General features: G+C 44.9%; 1 protein-coding gene across 3 annotated transcripts in view; it reads right to left on the bottom strand.

Moving 5' to 3' along the window:
• Positions 1-25,402, bottom strand: part of MAP3K4 (mitogen-activated protein kinase kinase kinase 4) — a 192,183-nt gene extending 166,781 nt beyond the window's left edge. Inside the window, exon 1 of one of the 3 annotated variants that reach the window (XM_089668609.1) lies at positions 24,932-25,402. In XM_089668609.1, the coding sequence (XP_089524735.1) occupies positions 24,932-24,936 (5 nt within the window). In that variant the 5' untranslated portion in view covers positions 24,937-25,402. The remainder of the gene's footprint in view (positions 1-24,931) is intronic. The other 2 variants (XM_089668608.1, XM_089668610.1) reach the window with 2 other exon arrangements.
• Positions 25,403-25,673: the final 271 nt, after the last annotated feature.

Raw genomic sequence — 25,673 nt, 5'->3', positions numbered from 1 at the left:
AGGTGGTAGCGTTATAGGTAACGCTGAAGGAGCGTTGGGGTAGATAGGAGGAGAGCCAGGAGAGAGCGGAGTCTCTGATGCCGAGGGAGTGTAGTTTATTAAGGAGGAGGGGGTGGTCAACTGTGTCGGAGGCCGCAGAAAGGTCGAGGAGTAAGAGGACTGCGTAGTGGCCATTAGCTTTGACAGTTAGCAGGTCATTAGTGATTTTGAGTAGGGCGTTTTTGGTGGAGTGTAGGGGACGGAAACCAGACTGTAGTGGATCGAGGAGATTGTCAGTGAGGTGGGTGCTTAGGCGATTGTAGACTAAGCGCTCGAGGAGTTTGGAAGTAAATGGCAGCAGGGAGATGGGTCTAAGGTTGTTCAGGTCGGTGGGGTCCAGGGAGGGTTTTTTGAGTATGGGGGTGATGTGCGCGTGCATTAGGGGGGGAGGGGAATGCGCCAGTAGAGAGGGAGAGATTGAAGATGTGGGTGAGGGAGCGTAGGATGGAGGAGGAGGGTGACCGGAGGAGTTGTGTGGGGACAGAGTCAAGGGGGCATGGTGAGGCGGGCTTCTGAGAAGACCTTAGTGACCTCCTCAGTGGTAGCAGGGCTGAAGGAGTGGAGTGTTGGGGAGGTTATAGTGTGCGGGGTAGGGCGGTTTTGAGGTCAGAGGAGGGGAGAGTTGATGGGGTTATAGTGGGAGGGAGGCTATGTGGGGTGGTAGGTTGAGCATTGGCGATGTCCTTATGGATTGCGGCAATCTTATTTTGGAAGTGACTGGCAATCTCGTGGGCGGTGAGTGAGGTACTGGGTGGGGGGGAGAGAGTAGGGAGTTGAAAGTGGAGAAGAGCCAGCGAGGACAGGTGGAGAGGGTGTTGATGAGGGTTACGAAGTAGGCTTGTTTGGCGGCGTGGAGGGAGCAGGAGTAGGTGAGGAAGGCGGATTTGTAGAGGGAGAACACTCGAGGGGATATGGTTTTGCACCATAATCGTTCCAGCACGCGATATTTAAGACTTTTAGTGTGATTGTTCTGCCAGGGTTGAAGCGGTCGGGGTCTAATGCTACGTGTGGTTAGGGGTGCTAAGGAGTCTAAGGCAGTTGATAGAGAGTCATTATACGCAGTAGTGACCAGGTCAGGGCATGACAGTGGAAGGATACTGTCGTACAGACGGTCAACTGCAGAGTGGAGAGGGGCTGGGTTCAGGTTGCGGAGATTACGGCTGGTGATGGTTTGACGTTTTTAGGTGTTTGAGGATGGGGAGATGGAGAACGTAATGAGGTTGTGGTCAGAAAGAGGGAAAGGGGTGTTTGTGAGGTTGTGGAGGGTGCAGAGATGGGAGAAACGAGGTCCAGGGTGTTCCCGTCGGTGTGGGTGGACTGTGTACACTGTGTGAGTGCAAAAGAAGAGGTTAAGTGGAGGAGTTGGGATGTAGCCGGGTTGTTGACAATAGGGATATTGAAGTCTCCAAGGATGATGGTGAGCGTATGTGAGATAGTTGCATTACGAGCTTCAGAGCAGTGTTAAAAAAAAAAAAAAATTAGCTCTGCACTGAAGGATAGTAACCTGTGTGGAAACAGTCCTTAGAAACAAGCGGTGCATATTTTATATATATATATATATATATATATATATATATATATATATATATATATATATATATATATATATATAAATAAATAAATAGAGAGAGATTGATTCTATCTTTGCTTGCAATTATGCCTGGGGCAGCAGAATACGAGAGAATGAGCAAAAATTAGTTGAAGGCGGAATGTACCTCACGAGGACTGGACGTTGTTCGCAAAAATCGTGAAGATTTGATTTGGGACCTATTGGAGGATGATATCCGAGCAGAGCAGAATTTGACCCTGACGGGGTTCCCGCTACATCCGATCCCAGTGGCTCAGAGACGGTCTTGCAGGATAGGCATACAGATACTGACACTGGAGGATCACCGAACGTTATCATCACACCACCACCCGAGCGGGCCAGCACCGGAGTGCCTGTAACCAGCAGAGACTCTCCTCAGAGGCAGGTAGCCCTGAAACGCCTCATGGAGACAGATCTTGAGGCATACCTGCAGCTCCTTGAACGCCAGGCTGACAGCGAAGCTGCGGAACGCCAGGCTGACAGCGAAGCTGCGGAACGCCAGGCTGACAGCGAAGCTGCGGAACGCCAGGCTGACAGCGAAGCTGCGGAACGCCAGGCTGACAGCGAAGCTGCGGAACGCCAGGCTGACAGCGAAGCTGCGGAACGCCAGGCTGACAGCGAAGCTGCGGAACGCCAGGCTGACAGCGAAGCTGCGGAACGCCAGGCTGACAGCGAAGCTGCGGAACGCCAGGCTGACAGCGAAGCTGCGGAACGCCAGGCTGACAGCGAAGCTGCGGAACGCCAGGCTGACAGCGAAGCTGCGGAACGCCAGGCTGACAGCGAAGCTGCGGAACGCCAGGCTGACAGCGAAGCTGCGGAACGCGGTGCAGAGGGAAGCTGATCATCGGCACGAGCTGGAGATGGCGAGGCTCCAGCCACAGCGACAGGTGCAGAACCCCGGTCCCTAGAGCATAGGGACACCACTCTGGCCGTGGGCGCAGCCAAGTTCCCAGTGATAGAAAAAGATAGTAACATTGACACGTACCTACTGTCATTTGAAAAAACATGCCGTCAGTACCATGTGCCCCCAACTCAATGGGCTTGGTACCTGACACCAGGGCTACGAGGCAAGGCCCTGGATGCGTTTATTGAAATGCCAGAGGGGCAGGACGACGATTATGAAGCTCTAAAAGATGCCATCGTCCGGAAGTACCAGATGACTTCAGAAGTGTACCGCAAGCATTTCAGGTCCATGCAGAATGGACCTGGCGACTCTTACACGGATGTGGCGAGTCGCTTACGCACCACATTCCAACAGTGGACTAAGGGACTGAAAGCTGACTCCTACGAGTCTTTAGAGGATCTCATGATACGAGATCAGCTCCTGCATATCTGCCCGGCAGACATCAGACAGTTTGTCTTAGAAAGAGAACCAGCCTCTGCTGAAGCTGCAGACGATTTGTCAGATACCTTTGTCCACACGCGGGTGTCTGACCCTGTGGGAAAGCCGGACATCTCAGGACGCAGTGTCCTGAGCAGAAGCAGATGACATCATCTGGCCAGCCGTCCAGCAACTCTTCAGTGCGGTTTGTCCGCAGGAAAATGCGGGTAACCCCCACCAACTTGCAGCCAGTCACTGTGGGCAACCGGTTCGTACATGGTTTCCGGGACACCGGAGCAGAAGTCACCTTGATCCGGCCAGAGGGGATTAAGCAAAAGAACCTCCTCCCAGGAAAGTTCCTTACCCTCACAGGAGTTGGGGGGACCCATTCACGCATCCCCTGTGCAACGTATTCATCGATTGGGGTGCGGGAAGGAGGATGAGGGAGGTGGGGGTCTTGGATGAAATTCCCACACCTGTTTTGTTGGGTGCCGATTTGGGTACTCGTGTCCTATTACGCCCCTGCCGAGAATACCCAGAAGGCCCCCCTGGAACTCTCTGGACATGCGCCGGTACTGTGTGCAGATGTTGGGGTAATGTATGGGCAACCTGTGGATGGATAGAGGGAGGGGGCTGGGAATGGAGTGGGGTGGCAAAATTCTTCATTAGCTGGAGAACGAGAACAAATCCCCTTGCATGGGAAGGTATCGAACTCATGTGTCATGGACATTAGAAACGTACCTGTTGATAATGATGACAATGATGCGGATATTGATAATGTCGATCACATTGATAAGGTTGGTAATGCTAATGACGATGATGGTCATGAAGATAAAAATGATGCAATTTCATGGTTGGGGGTCAACCACAGTGCTGTGAAGGGGGCAGAGGTACAATCTCTGGGGGCTGAGCAAAGGGATGGTCTGAAGAGGCCTGTTTCTTGCCTAGGCCCAGAGGATTCTACCTTGATAAGTGTCCAGGCGTTGTCCGGGCATGGTACTGGACAGCCGGCTGGGACTTGTAGTTCCACGTGTAAGGCAGCACTGGAAAGCAATTCACACATGGACCTCAGCAGCCAGATAGTTGTGAGCTTCCCTGCAGAGAAAGGTAAACAAAGGCCTGACAGGGAGACTGAAAGCATGTCATTTGATCTGACCTGTCCTGGTGTGTCACCAGGCAGACAAACACGCGTGTCACCAGGCAGACAAACAGTGACAGCACACCTGGATTGGAAGTGCGAGGGGCCTCATTGGGGTTGATCAGCGGGTCTCTGAGAGGGGGCTGTGGCCTTCAGCTCCAATCACCTCTCCTTTCCAGTCAGGTACAGGAGCTGCTGGCAAGGCCTATGAGAGATGGTGTCAGAGTTCAGGAACACCCGGGGAGAGCTCACCGTGCTGTTCATGAGTTGGACGGCAGGGTGTATCTTTCCGCCATGCCTTCAGCCAACCTCATCTCACAGGAGGTGCAGACTGAATGGGCCAAAGAGACTGAGGGAATGGTCCCGTCAGGAATCCAGGGTCCAGCTAGAGTCTGGACATCCCCGGTAGTCTCGGTCCCCAAACAGAATCAGATGACCAGACTTTGTGAGGACCTTGGAAAACTGAGCGCCAGCCCTGTGGTTGTGGCCTACCCCATGCCTAGGAGCCATGAGGTAATGAAGCATCCGGAAGAGGCCCACTGTCTAACCATCGTGCACCTGAGCAGAGGGTCTGGGCCACCATCTCTAACCCAGGAGGCTCCGGACGAGTCAGCCTTCACCACCCCATGTGGCTTGCATGAATTTCCGGGAAAGCTACTTGGGGTTGAGAACACACCAACCACCTCTCCAGGGGTCAGGAATGGCCTACAATGTGGAATGGAACTGGGTGCAGTTGCCCACTTTAGGGGCCTTGTGGTGTTCGGCTCTGTCTGGGAAGAGCAACTTGGGCCCCTGTCACTAGTCAGGAACAAACTGCCCGTGCCTAGTCTGACAGTTGAGAATGGTAACTGTCAGAAGGGCATGTCAGTGGTTCATCTTTGGGAACCACCGGTAGGAAGAGACCCCCAGAGGTCTGGAAATGGGGAGAATGAGGCAGTTATGGCCTGGCCGACTCCCCAGGTCAAGAAGCAGGTTTCGTCAGTCTTGGATGCAGCTGGCTACGGTAAGACGCCTGGGTGCAACTATCATGGCTCAGCTGGACCCGTGACTGACCTAACAGACAGGAAACTGACGGAACTGGTTTCCTGGATGCTAGCAGGTAAAGAGGACTGTTCATCTTGGATGAAAGTACCTGTGGACACATCTGGGAGGCGGGTTCCAGAATTCGCCTGTCTGGTTCACACAAGCGCCACTACCTTCGGGTCAGATGTAGTCCTGGTTCAGAGGAAAGAGATGGGAGAGGGAAAGCACACTCTCTACCTCGACAAAAAGCTACATCTCAATATGTTAGCAGATGACACCCCTGAGCCAAAGTGTTTTGTGAACAGGGCACCCCGGCAGTTGCTACGATGTCCGGATAGTCACAGTCGACTGGTGCTCCCCCGTGACCACTCACTTGGTCAGCACAACAGAAGTAGCCTGGTTCTCCCGCAGTGAAATGGCACCCTGTCAACCCAAGGTGAACCTCTGGGCAGAGGTTGGTTGCGTCAGGAGGGAAATTGTAGTTCCCTCCCATGCAACCACCTGAGGGGGGAGGTGTCACAATCATGCACACAGAGATGGGTGCGGTCCTTCATTTTGCTCCGAAACCTCTGCATTTTGGTATTTTTCTCAAACTCCAAATCAGGTTCCCTCCTCCGATTTCCCCTCTCCCTCAGGAATGCGTTCAGTGTACCTTGTACAATAAGCTTGCTGTTGTAAGAAGATACCAATTGATTTTTGGGTAGAAAAGAAACTGTTAGTTCTTGTGTGAGTCAGAAGAGAAGTGAGGTCAGTCGGCACTTTACCATCTAGCTGACCGAGAGTCTTGTTGTACCATCGCAACTAAGTGCAAGACCAGAAATCCTTTTGAGCTCATCAGACTTGAAACTGCTTAACCCCAGCCATCTTTGTGGGCAAGTAATTATTTACCTAAACTCCTTTCTGTTATCTGTGTGCTGTGCTCAGTATATATATATATATATATATATATATATATGTGTATATGTATGTGTGTGTATGTATGTTACATCTTTCTGTAAATATTTTTCTTGCTCCTGTTTGACTTTTTAGTAATAAATCTTTCTTTCTGAAAATGTTGAACTGTTTCTATAGCTCTGTATTGCAACTCACGAATTCCTGCCTCTAAAGAGACGCTACTGTGGTTGTTTAAACCTCTGTATAACCGGCCTGCGGACCGTTTTATACAGACTATTATCTCAATCATTATAGTGTTATAGCTGACAACGCCGAGTTTCCTCTTTCTCTGTATAAAAAGGAGGTGGTGGCAGTGTGAAGGGTTAATTGCGTAATTAACCTGAACCAGTAACAATCGCATTCAGGCTGCTGGTATGTCGATCGTTGCCCAATTAACTGGAACAACGGTGCGCAGGGTGCAGCATTGTTACGCACGTGACTCCGCGGTTTTAGATTGGCTAGTCCTTTGGTCACGAGTTTGGTGAGAAGGGCTGGGGTCTGCCACCGCGACCGTCACATATTGATAACCAGACCAGCGATCCCCATTTCACTACACAGTCCTCTATAGAGAGCTGTGCTCTAGCACAGTTTGCACTAACTTTGCAGCAATCCATACTGGATCACATGCATTCTATGCATTAGGTTAAAAACTTCTATGTGCAGCTCCCCCCTCCCAATACTTACCTGGACCCCATCTCGATCCAGCAATGTGCACGAGAGCAACGGCTCTCCGGAGACTCTTCCTCCTTGTTGGCTGAGACAGCAGCAGGAGCCATTGTCAAAACACCTGAAAAGTGTCTGCAGTGGGGTCTTATTGTAAAGGTAACATCCACTTCTATTTCTTCTCCTGGACAGGAACTGAAGGAATATCTCCCCAATGAGCCCCCTAATAAAACTCTGACTCAACACTTTATTAAAATAAACAATGTATGACTGGAGTTGGACTTTATGTTCATGTGCTTGGATGATTACTGTAAGACTGGTAAATATTATATATTAGCAATTAAAACTCACATAAGTATCACAAATCATGCACTGTGCTGTGCATTGTAGCTCTACACAACAGGCAATTATAAGATTCCATTTTCAAGTCTACTTAAAAAGTAGAGAGCAACAACACATAGTAAATGTACATTTCACATATGTGCATTAGACAAAAGGGGTATTAAGGGCTGACAAAGAATAGGTGGGGCATAAGATATTAGAAATGTAGTGTTTTGGGACACTTCAGGTTAAAGTCTGGACCCAAATACATTTCTAACAGACCCTTTGCTCAAATCTGACCTACAGAGTTGAAGAGGAAAGGATGCACTTTGTACATGTTTGCAGTTTAAAGGTAAGCAAGGAGCGGTTTGCTAGTATGGGCATGCACCCTGCAGGAGTTATGGGAGTTTAATTGCTGTGTAGGGTGTTCTTGAGGTATTTCCATGAACACCAATACAAGAGAAAGAACTGCAGCAAAGCTTGTCTGCCTGTATTGAACGGAAGCCACAATAGTACAGGCATAGATCAGTGTTATTCTGATGAAATATTTTCCAAGTTATTTCCTGGAAATAAACATTAGTATGTGGGCAGACATTACAAAGATTCCCTGTGGAACAATGAAATAAAAAATTGTATTGATCTAACTGAGCATGGACACCAACGTGTTTAATTACATTAGTTTCCAAAGCTGTCAAACCATAAACAAGGGGTAGATTTACAAAAAAATAGAGCAAAGAAAACTGGAGAAGGTCATGAAAGATAGAACATGACCAATTACAATAGGAAACCTTTGCTAAATTTGCCCCAGCCTACTGTGATTAAAAGGAGATCATTGCTTAGCTCTACTACATATTGATCACAATTCCATAAAGGACTGTCCTGAAAAGACATATTTGCTTGACACTTCCAAACTCTCAAAAACCAAAATTGTGCCTGTTCACACCTGTGTGTGTAGTGTAGTGAAACAGCACTGGAGAATCATTTGAACTACAAGATTCAAGTGTTTTTGACACCAATAAACTTCAATGGGAATGCCCGAAAAAACGCATAAATAGCACATTTTTCCCCCTAGCAACTAGCTTTTCATTGCTTAAAAAAGGTTTAAACTCTCAATCAACAAAATCACCTGTACAAACACAAAAAAGCCTGTATATAGTGTAGCCAAATGCAAAGAAAGGCTAATCTTGGCATTTAACCACTTGCCGACCTGCTCAAAGTACATCTACTGCGAGCCGGTGGCAATTACAGGCTCAGCAACATACCAGTACGTTGCTGAGCACATGTGAACTGGTTCACCCCCCTGGGGCGTGCAACGGCGCTATCCCGTGACAGCTGTTTTCAGTGGACACAGTGGATCATGGCACTCAGCACCTGGTGGTTGCAAGTGACCAGGGTATCATATGATCAATAATGGCAATCACATTATTGCAATGTAAACAATACAGTTATAAATGGTTTTCATTCATGGCTGCTTGCTTACTGTTGTGAAGCTGTGATTGGTCCACACACGATACCCGGCACCCTGTACTATGTGATTACCTGTAGCCAATCACAGTATGTCAACAATAAACAAGCTGTCACGAATGGAAAGCCATTTGTGAAAGTTAACCATTACTTATATCATTGATCATCACAGGTATAACCAATAACAGTGTAAAAAAAATAGAAAAAGAGAATGTTTAAAAACAAAAAAGAAAGGAAAAATATATTTTAAACTAATCTCTGTTTTCCAAAAATTTTGACAAAAAAATTACAACTTCAAAAAAAACGTGGCTCTTACTAAACACCTTGGACTGTCTACTTCAGTCACATCAGGATTGATGTTTTTTCATACATTTATTCCATCCCCAACACAAAAAAAGTTGGGACACTCTGTAAAGTCTACATTAAAATGAAATGGATTTGAAAAAAGGTCATTAACCCATATTTCATTCACAATAGAAAATAGAACACATCAAATGTTAAGCTGAGAATATGTACCATTTAAGAAAAAAATAAAGTAATTTTTAAAATGACGACAGTTTCAAAAAAGTTGGGCCAGGGCAACAAAAGTCTGGCAAAGTAAGGCCTCATGTACAATGAATGTTTTTACAGCTGCTCCTAGTGACATCTGGTGTTTTTTTTCCTGCCACTAAACTCCCCTGCATGTTAGCCTGTGTGTTCATGCACACAAACTTTTAGAGGCTTTTAGTGGCAAGAGAGGTTAGAGAAAGAATAAAACCCCACTGCCAAAGCATCCACAAGAAGCAGCGTTTTGGTTGAAAAAATGTTTGACAAGCACGAACACATTAATTAATTTCAATGGCCAGAATAAAGGATTAATTCTGGCCAATGATATGAATAAACGCCCGACACTTGACGTGGCTAAACCCTCTTTTACAGGCGTCAAGCTTTTGTTTTTTTGCCACAATGCTGCAACCAGAAGTAGGCTCCTAGGAGAGTTAAAAAAAAACACATCCAGTGTGCATGACGCCTAAGTGGTATTAACCTCTTCACGCCGACCGAACGCAAATGTGCGGCCTCCCAGCGTCTGGGCCTAGGACGCCAAGCAGCTGCACATTTGCGTTCTATTAAAAAAAAAAAAAAAAAAAAACATATATGCTGAGAGTGCACGCCCTGCGCGCTCCCAGCACACGTCCTGTACTCACGGAAAGGTCCCGATCTCCTCTTTCGATCGGGACCTTTCCCGATCATGTGATCGCCATGACGGCGTGTCACGGCGGTCACATGACCCTATACCCTGCCCCCCCGGCTTCTGAAACCCTTAAAAGGCCGGGAGGCGCAAGGGTTAACAAGGAAGAGCTGGAAGAAAATTTTGCAACTAATTAGGTTAATTGGGAACAGGTCAGTAACATGACTAGGTATAAAAAAAATATCTTAGAGAGTCAGAGTCTCTCAGAAGTAAAGATGGGCAGAGGTTCACCATTCTGTGAAAAGTTTGTTGAATTGATGAACTACTGTGTTCCTCAAAGTAAAATTGCAAAGACTTTAAATATATCATCTATAGTACATATCAAAAGATTCTGAGAATCCGGAGAAATCTCTGTGCCAAGGGACAAGGCTGAAAAGAAACAACAATGTGCACCACATCCTTTGGACTAAACAGGAGATGTACCTTCCAGCTTGCTATCAGCGTTTAGTTCAAAACCCTTTGTCTCTGATGGTATTGTAGGAGTATGGAATAGGCAGCTTGCACATCTGGAAAGGCACCCTCAATGCTGAAAGATATATCGAAGTTATAGAGTTGCATATGTTCCCAGCCAGATGACGTCTTATCCAGTAAACAGAGTAGCATATGTTCCCAGCCAGATGATGTCTTTTTCAGAGAAGGCCTTGCATATTTCAGTAGAACAAATGTTAAACCGCATACTGCATGTATAACAACAGCAGGGCTTCACAGGAGAAGAGTCCAGGTGCTTCACTGGCCTGCCTGCAGTCCAGACCTTTCACCAATTGAAAACATTTGGCGCATTGTGAAACAAAAAATATGACAAAGCCACATGATTGTCGAGTAGTTACAATCCTATATCAAGCAGGAATGGGACAAATCAATTCCCAGATATTTACAGAGTGTTGTTAAAAGAAGAGGGGATGCTACACCATGGTAAACATGGCCCTGTCCCAACGTTTTTGAGATCTGTTGCTGCTATCCATTTCAAAAGTTACCTTATTTTTTTCTTAAAATGGTACATTTTCTCATTTGATAAGTTTTCTATTGTACATAAAATATGGGTTTAGGAGATTTGCAAATTATTGTATTCTATTTTTATGTAGATTTTACACAGTAGCCCAACTTTTTTTTGAAGTGGTGTTGTATTCTGAATGACATCCCAAGGCAATAAGGCAATGCACTTGCATTTGCAGCTAGCTGCAATGCACCATAGTGCTCAAACCTTGGGGTACATCTGATTTTCAGGCATTTTGGTGCACTGGCAGCCCATCGATTACAAATCATGTGTTGATGCAAAGCAAGAATATAAGTGGGCCCTTAGAGATTCTAAACCTCATCCAAATCTACTATAAAATGTGTTGTTATTGCTGCCTCTGTTCCTATTGGGTACCAGGTCTCCTAACTTCCTGGTCTGTCTAACCCCAATCCAATAGACAAGGACAAATCTTCCAAATGGGGAAAGGACAGCAATAAAAACCTGACAAGAGGATTTAACCCTTCCTATCCATACAATAACAATAAAAATACATATTATATATGTCTTTAGTACGGAAACCCCAAATGTGTGCGTTTAAGCACAACTGCTTTTACATACACTTTTAAAAAAAAAAAAAAAAAAAAAAAAAAAAGGTAGAAATAGTAATTAAACAGGAGAAATTATATGTAAGTATGAAAGTAAAAGGATTTCCCTGGACTCTAAGTAATTGGGTCAAACGGAGGAGATTCATTAGAATATGAAAGAATTTGGCAGTGAACATCATTTCCTTTTAGCTATACCATAAAAGTCACTATTCAAATAAATATTAACAGTAGGGTGAATGTTTAGAGTAACACCCAGACCTCGGCACTTCCAGTTGCTGGGAACAATTTTTCAGTCATGAATACACACCCACCAGTGACTGCCGTCAGGTGTTATGACAAGCCAACCTCCAAAAAGCTGAATCAAACAGGAACTGGAAAGCTGTTAAGATATGAAAAATGCTAAAGGTAGGTTTAGAAATAGACAACACAATTGTGCTACAAGGTAACACACCAGTAACAGTACCCTAGATATTCACAATCAAACTGCATCAATTTTGATTCTGCCCAATATATGCATTTAAATAGCTCGTGCAAAATGCATGCATTCTGTCACAAAAAAGAAGCAAACTGTACTTTGAAATATGTTTGTGTTTTCTGATTTCTCTAAGCCTTGGTTTACACTGATGCAAATTGTCATGCGATTTTACCATTCAAATTGCATGACAAATCACATCTAATGATGGGAAAGAATTGCACCAATTATAAAAGTAGTTCCTGAACTACTTTTGCCAATTTGGCATGAAGTCGCACAGATATCTATCAAGTCGCACCACTGTCCGATGTTGAAATCGCGTGACTAAGTGAGGTCACACGATTTCAAAGTCAGATCCAGTGTGAACAGAAGCTTAAGATGAGTGCAAAACCATTGGACAACATGTAAATCTATTTTAACAAAGATAAATTCCCCACAGTGTAAAGACATCAATTAGAGTGAACTTCAAAAATGTTATTTACTATTATTGTTTACTATGTTTTCACAAAAAGGGAACCTGAGAGAACAAAATCATGGAAGTTGCAATTATCTAGGAAACACATGCTGCCAGTAAAATCACAACTCTTCTTCTGTATGATTGGTCTAGGTCAGTGGTCGGCAAGCCGCGGCTCGCGAGCCACATGCGGCTCTTTACACACTTCAATGCGGCTCTTCTGTGTGCCGGGCGCCCGCTCCCCTCCCTCCTCTCGGGCGGCCGCCCCAAAAGTCAGGACTCTGCAATGGGCAAACTACGGCCCGGTGGACCTTTTAATCCGCCCCGCGGAGCGTGGCAAACATTGGCTGTCAGGATGTAGGCGGGGCAGCGTGACGAACTCCTCTCCTCTCACAGTCTGCCCTGAAGACCGGAACGGCGCGGGAACACGGCGAGAGGAACGCGCGGAGCAAAGGTAAGTGAATTGACACAATATGGGGAATGAATTACTATAGGGGGGATGAATTACTATAGGGGGGATGAATTACTATATGGGGGATGAATTACTATATGGGGGATGTATTTTCAGTTTTAAAAATGTGGCTCTCAAAATAAATTTCAAACGTGGCTTTGGCGAGATTTGGCTCAGTTGAAAAAAAAAGGTTGCCCACCACTGGTCTAGGTCAATGACTTACTTAGGTAAGATACCATGATCTAAATGACAGCCCCAGAAGTTGTACTGTTAAAAGCAAGTCAGCAATAGCAGCTGTCATATTTCTATGCCTAGTGGTTCACATTACAGAAATCAGGAGTGCTGTATGCACAGGATGCATGATGATATACTCCGAGGGGTTGAGTGAATGACAGTAAAGGCTCACAGAATTTGGCTGAACAATGCATTCAACCTGGAAGAGGAGTTGTGAATAGCTGTGAAACCTGTAAGAAAACCAACTGCAGAGGCGATCACTGGAGTATAAATAGGGTGAGTTGTTCTTAGAAGTAAACCAGAAGTAAATGATATTTAGGCCTCATGAACACTGAGCATTTGCTCAGCTCCTCTGAATGCCTTCTTTCCTGGCAGGAGAAAAGCCGTTAAAAAACTGTAGTAAAGACTGCATATTGCATGCCCGTTTATGCATTCTGACCATTAGAATGCATTAACAAAAAATGCACCTAAAATGCACCTTATGCGCATTTCATGTTTGTTTTTCTCCCCACAGGCTCCTCTCCTGAACACATTGGTGGCGAGTTTTTCCTCAGCCTGTAAACGCTCCTCTTCTTATACACCTATAAACACCTGCGTGTACATAGACAAATAGGCTAACTGAGGTGCGTTTTACCACTTGGCAAACAGCAACATATCGCTACATCACAGGATTTGAAGGGTGATATCTCGCTGCAGATGACAGAGATAACATTATTTAGGGCCTGCAATTCCCTTCCATGTAAAAGTAATCCTAGCAGCTAAGAAGTCACTGGATTACTTTAACAGGCAGTGGAAGGGGCTTTCCCAGACACAGTGAGAGGTACCGATGTTGGTCTTTCCACTGTGTGATGTCTGGAACTAGAAGGGACAAGGATTTTGTCACTTATGGTTTCAGTTCCTTTGCAAGTCATTGCCGGCTTGTGTAGAAGCAGATCAAACCGATCTCAGTTTTATCTCCTGCTTTGGAAGCCAGAGGAGAGACCCCAGATCTCTCTATAAAGAGTACTTGTCATGGCCCATGTTATTACAAGAGATGTTGTTCATCCCTTGTGATAGCAATAAAAGTGAAAGGAAAAAAAAAACACACCACATATACGCACACATAAGGTACAGTGTAAAAATAATAATTAAAAGCTCCCCCATGCACACATGCTTAAACAGCTATTGGACCACAGCTGAAGTATCACCGTGAACGTCAGAGCAAGAGCAATAATTCTAGCACCAGATCTCATGTGTAAATCCAAAGTGGTAACCTGTAAAGGCTTTTAAAGCATCGCCTATGCAAAATTTAATCCATGGGCGTGTGCTATTTAAATGTTTGACAAAAAATTGGGTATTATATTGTGTTTGTGCAAAATTATATTGTGTTTGAAAAACTGCTGCACAAATACCATGTGAAATAACAATATGCAACACCCACCATTTTATTAAATATGGCCTCTGATTAAAAAAAAAAAGAAAGAAAAAAATATATGTTTTGGGGTTCTAAGTAATTTTCTAGCAAAAAAATTTTGATTTTTACCTTTGGGAGAGGAATGCCAGAACTGGCCTGGGGCTCAAGTGGTAATAAAATAAAAAAAAAAAAAAAGGAAAAAAAAAACAAAAAAAAAAAACACACAACACCTGTAAAAGCGACCTTTTTCTTAAGCACAGAGTGCATGAGCCCTTAGTTTATAAAAGTAGGTTGAATATAAACAACTGTCATTTCCATGCTCACTTTCTTCATTTGTTGCATTGCATGCTGCTACACTCCTGCAGCCTACTTCCTGTCTTTCTACATGGCATTTCTTTGAGAAAGTTTCATGACGGTAACAACAGAGGATCATGCCTGTGTAGAGAGAGTGTACAGGTGAAACTCGAAAAATTAGAATATCGTGCAAAAGTTCATTTATTTCAGTAATGCAGCTAATATATGAGATAGACTCATTAAATTCAAAGCAAGATAGTTCAAGCCGTTATTTGTCATAATTGTGATGATTATGGCTTACAGCTCATGAAAACCCCAAATCCACAATCTCAGAAAATTAGAACATTACATGCAATCAATAAAACAAGGATTGTACATAGAACAATATCGGACCTCTGAAAAGTATAAGCATGCATATGTACTCAGTACTTGGTTTGGGCCCCTTTTGCAGCAATTACTGCCTCAATGCGGTGTGGCATGGAAGCTATCAGCCTGTGGCACTGCTGAGGTGTTATGGAAGACCAGGATGCTTCAATAGCGGCCTTCAGCTCTTCTGCATTGTTCGGTCTCGTGTCTCCCATCTTTCTCTTGGCAATGCCCCAAAGATTCTCTATGGGGTTCAGGTCAGGTGAGTTTGCTGGCCAATCAAGCACAGTAATCCCACAGTCACTGAACCAGGTTTCGGTGCTTTTGGCAGTGTGGGCAGGTGCCAAGTCCTGCTGGAAAATGAAGTCAGCATCCCCATAAAGCTCATCTGCGGAAGGAAGCATGAAGTGCTCCAAAATCTCCTGGTAGATGGCTGCATTGACCCTGGACTTAATGAAGCACAGTGGACCAACACCAGCAGATGACATGGCTCCCCAAATCAACACAGACTGTGGAAACTTCACACTGGACTTCAAGCATCTTGCAGTGTGTGCCTCTCCATTCTTCCTCCATACTCTGGGTCCTTGGTTTCCAAATGAGATGCAAAAGTTGCTCTCATCAGAAAAGAGGACTTTGGACCACTGAGCAACAGACCAGGTCTGTTTTTCTTTAGCCCAGGTAAGACGCTTCTGACGTTGTTTGTTGTTCAGGAGTGGCTTGACAAGAGGAATACGACATTTGAAGCCCATGTCCAGGATCCGTCTGTGTGTGGTGGCTCTTGATGCACTGACTCCAGCCTCAGTCCACACCTTGTGAAAGTCCCCAATATTTTTGAATGGCCTTTTCCTGACAATCCTCTCCAGGCTGCGGTCATCCCTGCTGCTTGTGCACCTTTTTTCTTCCACCAACTTTCTATTTATGTGCTTTGATACAGCACTTTGGGAACATCCAACTTCTTTTGCAATTACCTTTTGAGGCTTTCCCTCCTTATGGAGGGTGTCAATGATGGTTTTCTGAACAACTCTCAGGTCAGCAGTCTTTCCCATGATTGTGATTCCTACTGAACCAGACTGAGAGATCATTTAAAGGCTCAGGAACCCTTTGCAGGTGTTATGGCTTAATTAGCTGATTAGAGTGGGACACTTTGAGCCTAGAATATTGCACCTTTTCACAATATTCAAATTTTCTGAGATTGTGGATTTGGGGTTTTCATGAGCTGTAAGCCATAATCATCACAATTATGACAAATCACGGCTTGAACTATCTTGCTTTGCATGTAATGAGTTTCTCTCATATATTAGTTTCACCTTTTAAGTTGCATTACTGAAATAAATGAACTTTTGCACAGCCACTTGTCTTTATTGGAAGTCTGTTTGACAGAGGTGACAAAAGCAGGAGCACAATTGGGAAACAGGCACAAAGCACTGACACCCTACAACAAAAGTGTGTAGAGTTCTGACCAGAGCAACTCCTTACTCCCATAAGTGAAAGTGGAGTTCCAGCCCCCACCAAAAAAAAAAAAAATATATAAGACAGTAGCTACAAATACTGTAGCTGCTCACTTTTAATATTAGGTCACCTACCTCCCCAGGGATCTAGCGGTGTCCTCACCCGAAGCCAATTCTGCAATCGGTTGTTGGGTGCTGGTGTCGCCATCTTGACTAAGGGAAACTGGCAGTGAAGCCTTGCGGCTTCACAACTGATGTCCTACTGGGCATGCATCAAGTGAGCTGTGCTTTGTGAATGAGCCACAGTCCTCTGGGACTGAACTTCTGGCTTCCGCAGCAAACTGAGCCAGAAGTGGGAGTGGGTACCTATCAAACCAGGTACCTGCTCCCCCCCCCCACCCAAAAGGTGTAAAATGTGGCGGGGGGGGGGGGGGGAGGCAGATAAGCAGAGCTTCCACTTTTGGGTGGAACTCTACTTTAACGGTGCAAAGGCAACTTAGTGTTATGGAAAAAACTGAATACCACACCTACAAAATCCAGAGGCAGTTGAAAGATGCAACATACAAAACTACTTATTGATGTAGGGTTTTTTTTTTTGTTTTTAGGGTTGTACTAATAACAAAAAAAACCCCCTAGAATTTGGATATTACCGCGTCTCAATAAAACAAATACAAAGTGCACATAACCTTGTTCTATCTTTACTAAAGTCGTTTTTCAAAAGAAATGCTTACATAACATTTGTCTTGTGGTGATGTGAGAAAAAAATCCAACTCAGGAAAAATGGACACCAAATTCTCTACATGAAAAAGCAAAGCCTGCTTATAAACAAAGCCAGGGGCTACACATTACAGTAAGTTATTTGCAGCATTTGCTTTCAGCCAGATGGTATGTCTGAGTAAATTAACATGTACAGACACTTTTCACAATAATATACAGGCATAATCTTTGCAAGCTGGCAGCCAAACCAATACATGAAACACAGTAGTTTTCTATTATGCTCTTTTATAATGTCTTTCTGTGTGGCAAAATAGGCTGTTGCTGAGGCAGGGTGAGCATCATTCCATAGAATTCTGCACAAAATAAAAAAGCTGATTCAAACATGTCAAAGGATCAGTCCACCCATAAGTGATATTTTAGTTTTAGGTTAGGCCTGGTGAGCTGAGTCAGTCCCATATTCCTACAATAAGATCTCCCTGCCATAATTCCTTTGTAAAACTGAAATATAAGTAGACTGGCCCTTTAAAGTCTGTGGATGGGGGCAGACTCCTTCCATACAGTGCAAAAAGTATCTACAGCATAAATCACTTTCAGGCACACTAATCTACAGTACACAGTGCCCTCCTCCAGTACAGCCTATTCAAGCTCTGAATTGTAGCTCCATCCTTTGCCATCATTTTTGACAATTTTTTCCAGATTTACCCATGGCTCTTCTAGCCAACACCCGATTTCATTATCAGCAGGAATGAGTGTACACTTTTTTTTCTGTTTGTTTTAATTGAGATTAGTGTAGGAAAGGATTAGAACCCCTGTTAGGTTTCACAGCTATCGAGAATACCATTATAGAGAGCTGCCCCCCACTTTTTCTACCGCTGGCAATTATTTCACCAGACAGGAAGTAAAACCACAGGGTCATAAAAAAAACAGCAATGCAAAGTTGACAGGGGTTCTAAACACTCCCAATTCTAGTGTATATGGGTGTATACTGTATATCTGTGTTGCTGTTGGAGACTCTCACTTCCTGTCTGATGAATTCATTGTCACCTTGACTGTAAGTGAGGGAAAATCTCTCTAATGGATCCTCAGAGAGAAGTAAAACCCAAAAAATCCTATCCCAAAAAGAAAAAAATATTGGCTGGACATACACTTTAGGCCTCATGCACATTGAACATTTCTCTATCTCAACTAGGTGCCTTTCCACCTGGCAGCAGAATTTTGGCAGAAAAATGCCTGTAAGTGCGTTTAACACATTTAGGCATGCTTAGTCCCACCAAGCGTTTGGGCATTCATTTCAGTGACTAGAATAAATTATTATTATAGCCGATTAAATGAACACTCAAGCGCTAAACGAGCTCAAGCATTTTTACAGGTGTCAGGCGATTAAACTTCTCTGCTCCTGAACATGCTGGCACTGGGTTTTTTTCTGCCTCTAAAATCCTGTGCGCGCATGGACACAGACCAACATGTAGGAGCATTTAGAGGTAGGAGGGGGAAAAAAAAACAAAAAAAAAAACACATCAGACGCTCCTAAGAGCAGCTGTAAAAACATCCATTATACACGAGGCCTTAAAGCTAAAGAATTAACAGGACGAACAGGTTAAAGCCCCACCAGATGGCCATCCAAGAATCTGCTATTCATGCTGATAACTAAAATAGCTGCATGCACACAAATGTGTGCGAATAGTCATGGCCTGAAGTGGCACGATCAGATTTGTACCCTGTTCAAATCAATGGGTGGTGGTTCCACCGTATGCATGTAACCACTTGTCCAATCAGTTACATGTGATTAGGCATGGATGCAGAGAGTATGCGTTCAGGGCTAATGGCTCTGGGCACACAAAACTGGAAATAGCTAATCATCCAGTATGTATGCTGACATAGCAAAGATTGCTGCCACTTCAGGATGTGGAGCCATATCTGAATGCTGCAGTCTAAATGAACAGCCCCCCAACACTATCAGAAGGTGGTTAGAGATGGCAGCATTGATATTTCTCTCACCATAGAATATCCTTTAGAATGTAAAACTTTTGCAGGATAAAAAAAAAAAAAAAACAGACAATTCAAGTACATTGCATACTCTTTTATAAAGTGCATATTAATTTTATCTTAAATGCCAGAAGCACCACACATTCAGCGCCTTCTTGTAATCACAAATAGGTTTTCATTGTTCTCTGAAGACAGACTTCTGAGAAGCAAAGCACAAGGCCATGTGCCGCAGTGTCATCAGTGAACTTGCTCTTATTTTCTGTAGGACCCCCACCTGAAGCTTCCACCTGGCACTTAAGAGATTTAAAGGCTGTTGTAAGAAAGACAGGGGGTCTTGCACACTTGTACCTCTCCAGTCAAGTGGGCACCAACTGCCAAGCAAACCACTACTAATCAATATAATGCAAATAAATCATAGATTCATATGTTATGTGCATGACTACTGAAAAACTCCACCCAAACACTGGGGTATGAAACAGTCAGTGTAAAAAAAAAGTTTAGAGCTCAAAAAAAAAAAAAAAAATTATTTAAATATACTCAATAGCCCAAAAAAAATTCTATAAGCATCAAAGACTTTAGAAATGCAGATACTACCTTGTATGTGAAGTAATGACAATCTCTGTGCTGTACGTATCTTGTACAGAGAGCAGAGTTGTGGGACTCAACCTCTAGTGGCTGTCTGCAGAAAACTACAGGAGGGGCGGATACAAAATCAGTCACCCTCTACACAAGAAGAAAAAGCAACAGTGACTGTTCATTACAGGAAGCTGTAAAGGTTTCACACTGGATTACTGCAGAGATATTACAAAAAAAACAAAATACACAAATCACACCAAGATCCAAGTAAGAACACACGCCTCTTGTATTTAAGCAATGTTCCCAGCATTCAACTTTAATGTCCTTGCCAAGTTGCATCTATCCCGTAATAAAAAGTCCCTGAACAAGCACTTCCACCACCAGCCAACTACATTTTGTTGTGGCATACGCTACCAATGAGTGTGAGAATGCTCCATCTCCCACATACACACCACCTAATAAATAGATGATATGAGAGAAAAAGCCAAGTGTACCCTGCATGAAGATTTTTCAATTATAAAGAACAGCAAATGGACACGGAGATAAATGATTTAGTCTGTATAACCTAACCCTGCTTAAAGGGTTTTTAAAAGGTTGGAATTTAAAAAAAAAACAAAAAACATATTATACTTATCTGTGTAATAGTTTTGCACAGAGAAGCCCCCATCCTCTTCTTTTTGGGTCCCCTATCCAGCGGTCCTGGTTCCTCCCCCTACCCAAGTGCCCAATAGTAAACCTCTTGCTATGGGGGCACTTGAGTAGGCTCACTCCTGAGCCGTGCACCTGTGAATGGATATTGTCCATTCACATACAGAGCGTGGCTCTCCATTGGCTCACTGGCTATGACTGACAGCAGCAGGAGCCAATAGCTCCTGCTGCTGTGTGAGCCAATGAGGAGAGAGAGACCCAGGAGAGCCTCGGCTCTCATGCTAGATAAAGATGGGGATCAGGCAAGTATGGGGGGGGGGGGGGGCGAGGTTTGAGCTGCACCCAGAGAATTTTTTTACATTTTTGTATAGAATGCAAAGTAAACAATCTTCTGCCCTTAGAACCACTTTAAACATGAGTACAGCTATATTTTCATTTAATGATGAATTCCATGTATAGCTTGGACCAACATAATTATGTATATGCCATTCCTAGCCAATGTCCCCCCATGGAAATCACTGAAGAAAACACTTCTACTTCAGTGATCTCCACTTGCTCCTGTGCTGAGCAGTTGGCCTGATGGATGGGGAACACAGGAGGTCAGTAGTTCAGCACAGGCACCTTTTAGACAATGATTGAGAATGCATGTAAGTGGAAATTACTGAAGTAGCTGTGTTTTCTTCAGTGATTGCCAGCTTCCAAGGGCATTGGCCAGGTATGTCATATACATAGTTACATTGGTCCAAGCTGTACCAATGTACTTACAGAAAAATATATAATTACTGGAATTCTTTAATTTGGGTAGTATACTACTACTACCATTTCAACACAAAGAAGGGCACCCAGTTGCTCAGTACTTGGTGCATTTTCCTTGCAGCATTAGGGTCCTCAGTTCAAATACCAGCCAGGATACGATCTGCAAGGAGATTGCATATTCTCCTTGTGTTTGCATGGGTTTCCTCCCACACTTCAAAAGATATGCTGGTAGGATGTGTCTGTGTCCAAGTGCGGTAGAGAGCTTAAGCTGGCTATACACTACTAAATTTCTTTTTTCAGCCTGCAGGCTGAACAAAGAAAAATCAACCTGTTTCCTCTATCTATGCTATATAGTGCAGGTGAACATTTTCCCCTGCTGGGCTCTAGTATTCTGATAGTTTCCGGTGGCAGCTGTCAAAGCAATGAATTTATCAAAACTAGAGCAGACAGAATCCGCATCAGCTGTGCATGGCAGCAAATCAACTCCTTTCTTTCATTTTAAAAGCTTATCTGAAAAAGTTGAAGATAGAAGCCGATTGGCTACCATGCACAGCTGCCCCAGATTCTGACTGCTCCAGGTTTGATAAATTTCCACCCAAATAATATTCGAAGTGCGGCTTTTACTGTCCAGGTTACCGTGTCAGTGTCTGCTCTGGCAGAGAGCTATGCAATGTGCGTTTCAACACATTACACTTATTTCTTATCTGTATCTGAAGTGTCACAAAGTGCCACTTAATTCATGTCCTTGCAAAGCAGCTTGTGACCTCAAAGACCCTATAGTGCCACGCTGCCCGATGGAGCTCAAGGGTCAGGATGCTGGAATCCTTTCACTCATCCAGAAGTACACAAAATGTGAGACACCACCCATCCAGCCCAGTACATTAGTGTAGGTAATATCCTCAGCCAGTGCTGCTCCACTGGCCAAGGTCCCCCGAAACATTTCGCTCTGCCCACTAGGTGCATTGTTTTCCTGTGCAATGACATAGTATGCCGTCCAGTGAGCTGTGGAAAAATGCAGACATACTGCACTGCACACCGGCATTGTGGTGTGAACGTAGCACTGTTTTCTTTGTACCCTAGACAGGGCGCATGATGCACATGCAGCATCTGCACAGACACATTTGCATGTTATAATCTGACACGTGGGCAGCAGCGGGTACATAGATCCAAACACATAGGGGTTGATTTACTAAAACTGAAGAGTGCAAAATCTGGTGCAGCTGTGAAAAACACCGCTGATTGGTTTCTATGCACTATCCAGTTGTACTAAATCAACCCCAGTGCGTCTGTGTGTCAAACTTTGACATGTGGTTGTTTCCGTGTGGAAGTGTGTGCATCCACTTCTATGGACTGCACACACACAGCTCTATGGTAGATGCACACACATCCGCCAGAGTCTCTGCATGGAGGTTGGGAATGAACCCTTGTTCACCCTTAGTGCCTTTTCTGTTGCACTGCACAACAATGGAAATTATGTTATCCTACCAGAATTATATTTATTTACCAAGAAATTTGTATACTATGTATCCATCAGTTGTGTGGGTTGCACCCCATTTAACCACTTGCCCTCCAGAGGAGTTACACCCCCCCCCCCCTCCTGACCAAGCCATTTTTTGCGATACGCTGCGTTACTTTAACTGACAATTGCACGGTCGTGCAACGCTGTACATAAATGAACTTTATGTCCTTTTCTTCCCAAAAAGAGAGCTTTCTTTTGGTGGTATTTGATCACCTCTGCATTTTTTATTTTTTGCGCTATAAAAAAAAAAAAAAACATACAATTTTGGAAAAAAAAAAAAACAATATTTTTGACTTTTTGCTATAAAACGTACCCAGCAAAAAAATTTAAAAAAATCAAATTTTGGCATAAATTTAGTCCAAAATGTATTCTGCTACATGTCTTTGCTAAAAAAAAAAAATCCCAATAAATGTAAACCAATTAGTTTATGTGAAAGGAACAGCGTCTATCAATGGCAGTATATATACACACTGGAATTCTAATGTTTTTAATGCAAGTAATGGCGGCAATCAGCGACTTATAGTGGGACTGCGGTGGGCATTCTGACACTGGGTGGGAACTGCCACCCCAATGACAGTAATACAGTGATCAGTGCTAAAAAAAAGCACTGACACTGTACTAATGACACTGGGCAGGAAGGGGTTGACATCTGGGGCAATCAAAGGGTTAACTGTGTGCTGTGTTTTACATAATGTGCTGTGTGTGTTTTACTAGGGAAACAAGCTGCAAAGAAATACACAGCAGCATGTGATTGCTGGCAGGACAGAGACCTGTGTTGTTTACAGACAGGTCTCTCCCCTCTCAGTGTTACTCGGCAATCGCCGGCGGGAAATCTCCAGCCCCGGTGATTGACATCTGTAGCCACCAATGGCGGGGTGGGTAGGGCTGTGCACGCCCCCTACCGAGAAATGCAAATCACGTATATATGCACAGGATTTTGCGCAGCCCTGCTGCCCTATAGCAGTAGTTCTACTATAAGGCGAAGGGGAACTGGTTAAAATCCCAGAGCCAATTTACGTGTTTGTAGATTTGTCTATTAGGGATGGAGGAGCATCAAACCATATATTTTATACTTTTTCTGTTTTTATATTTTATACTTTAACGGCAATAGCATTATTCTCTATGGAGCACATTCACATCATTGCAGTTGTGGTGCAGCTGCAGCAGGATTTGGCCCTATAGACTTCAATGTAAACTACATATACAAGCAGTATTATTGCATTTTTGGCAGAGTTTTGTGTAAAAAATCCATCCTCCAATAACTGCTACAAAAAAAAACAATCAGCATGAGAAACGCGCCAAAAAAAACGTGCAATGTTGCACTACAAATACGCACTGAAAAATGCACCATCCTGTAGTGAACCAAGTCCAATCACCCATGTGAATGCTCTAATGTGAACAAACCCCAAGTTGGAAATGCTTACAGAACCAATCACTGTACGCTAAACGCAGCACATGGGAAGAATTGAGGAAAGGAACTCTGCTCCAGCAGTAGCATTTCAGGACAAGTCACTGAGGATCCATACAGGAAGAGAGCTGAAATCTACAAATAAAAAGGAGCTGTGCTAGCAGTTACAGGCCAGAGGTCACCAAGCAGATTAAAGGGAAACACACAAGACAGCAGGGAGGGCACCCCGCACCTAGCACGCACACAGAGGGCAGCCCGCGCCTAGCACGCGCACAGAGGGCACCCGGCACGCACAGAGGGCACCCGGCACGCACACAGAGGGCACCCTGCACCTAGCACGCACACAGGGGGCACCCTGCACCTAGCACGCACACAGGGGGCACCCTGCACCTAGCACGCACACAGGGGGCACCCTGCACCTAGCACGCACACAGGGGGCACCCTGCACCTAGCACGCACACAGGGGGCACCCTGCACCTAGCACGCACACAGGGGGCACCCTGCACCTAGCATGCACACAGGGGGCACCCTGCACCTAGCATGCACACAGGTTATTGTTGCCTGACAACAGCTTAGCTAACAACTCGTGTGTGGAGGTCAGCCCCGGCCAGGCAAGCCTCTAGAGCACACACTAAGAAAAGGGCATTGGGGACAAACAACAATACAAGCTGAGGGTGGGCAAAGCTGCAATGCTCTCCTCAGAGTCAGACACACACAGAGCTCAGTGTATGGGGAAGGTATGGGTGCAGCCAGGAATGTGCCCAACTCAGCAGACACAAGGAGGGAAAAGTCCAGTCAGGATCGGGGTGCAAAGCCTAGGGCAGTCACTATGGCCAGGCGGTGACCTGGGACACAACCCTGGCCAAGGTACACCCTCATTGCATGGATACCCCACCAGGACAGTGACGACTGCAGCAGCCAAACCACTTACCTCATAGGAACAGAATGGAGGGTCACGTCTAATTACAGCATCCCATGGGGCTCCCCGGCATTGCCCTCCACATGCATGCTGCACAATACTGCACGGTGGCCCAAGGCTGGAAAGTTTGTGTGCGCTCACGGCCGTGTCTGGGATTTTTCTTTTCCTCTCGTTACAAGACAGAAGCGACAAGTACCGAGAGGATCACTATTTGACAGGAAGGGAGCCGGATCCTCCCGCGCAGGCGCCCTCCCCCTTCACACGCATAGGATCACTATTAGGCAGCGGCAGAGGGGGGAGGCACTGGAACAGGCAGGGGGTTTGCATGTGGAGGAGGGCAGGGACTGACCCGTGCTGGGCCACACTATAATAGCTTGATAACACGCAAGACAGTCCGGAGACAATGAAGGAGATGAGGGCGGTGTGGAAGGTGTGAGGCCTTCAGCTGGCCGCTCACTGAGGCCTGTAGTGCTGTGTGTGACTCAGTCCTGCACAGACTGCTCGGCTGAGGACATGTTGCCCTCATTTGTCGCTTGTTGTCACTGTATGCAGGATGGCCGTAGTGACGTTGGATCCAATCTCTGCCTCTTCACATGGCCTTTGCACTGCATTAGTCATACGGTCTACCTACCACAGGAAACTCGCACGACCCGCCAAATGATGTGTATGGCGCTCTGCAACAGCCACTCGAGACCTTTGTTTTAGTTAGGGCACCCTAAAAGTATGCCGAAATCTTAACCGCTTCAATACTGGG

The sequence above is a fragment of the Staurois parvus genome, unplaced genomic scaffold (assembly GCF_062004578.1).
Source record: "Staurois parvus isolate SC_StPar_1 unplaced genomic scaffold, SC_StPar_1.0 ptg000059l, whole genome shotgun sequence".
In the NCBI taxonomy this organism is placed as follows: domain Eukaryota; kingdom Metazoa; phylum Chordata; class Amphibia; order Anura; family Ranidae; genus Staurois; species Staurois parvus.
The sequence above is the reverse complement of the archived record's forward strand: the minus strand, read 5'-3'. Positions and strand labels throughout refer to the sequence as shown.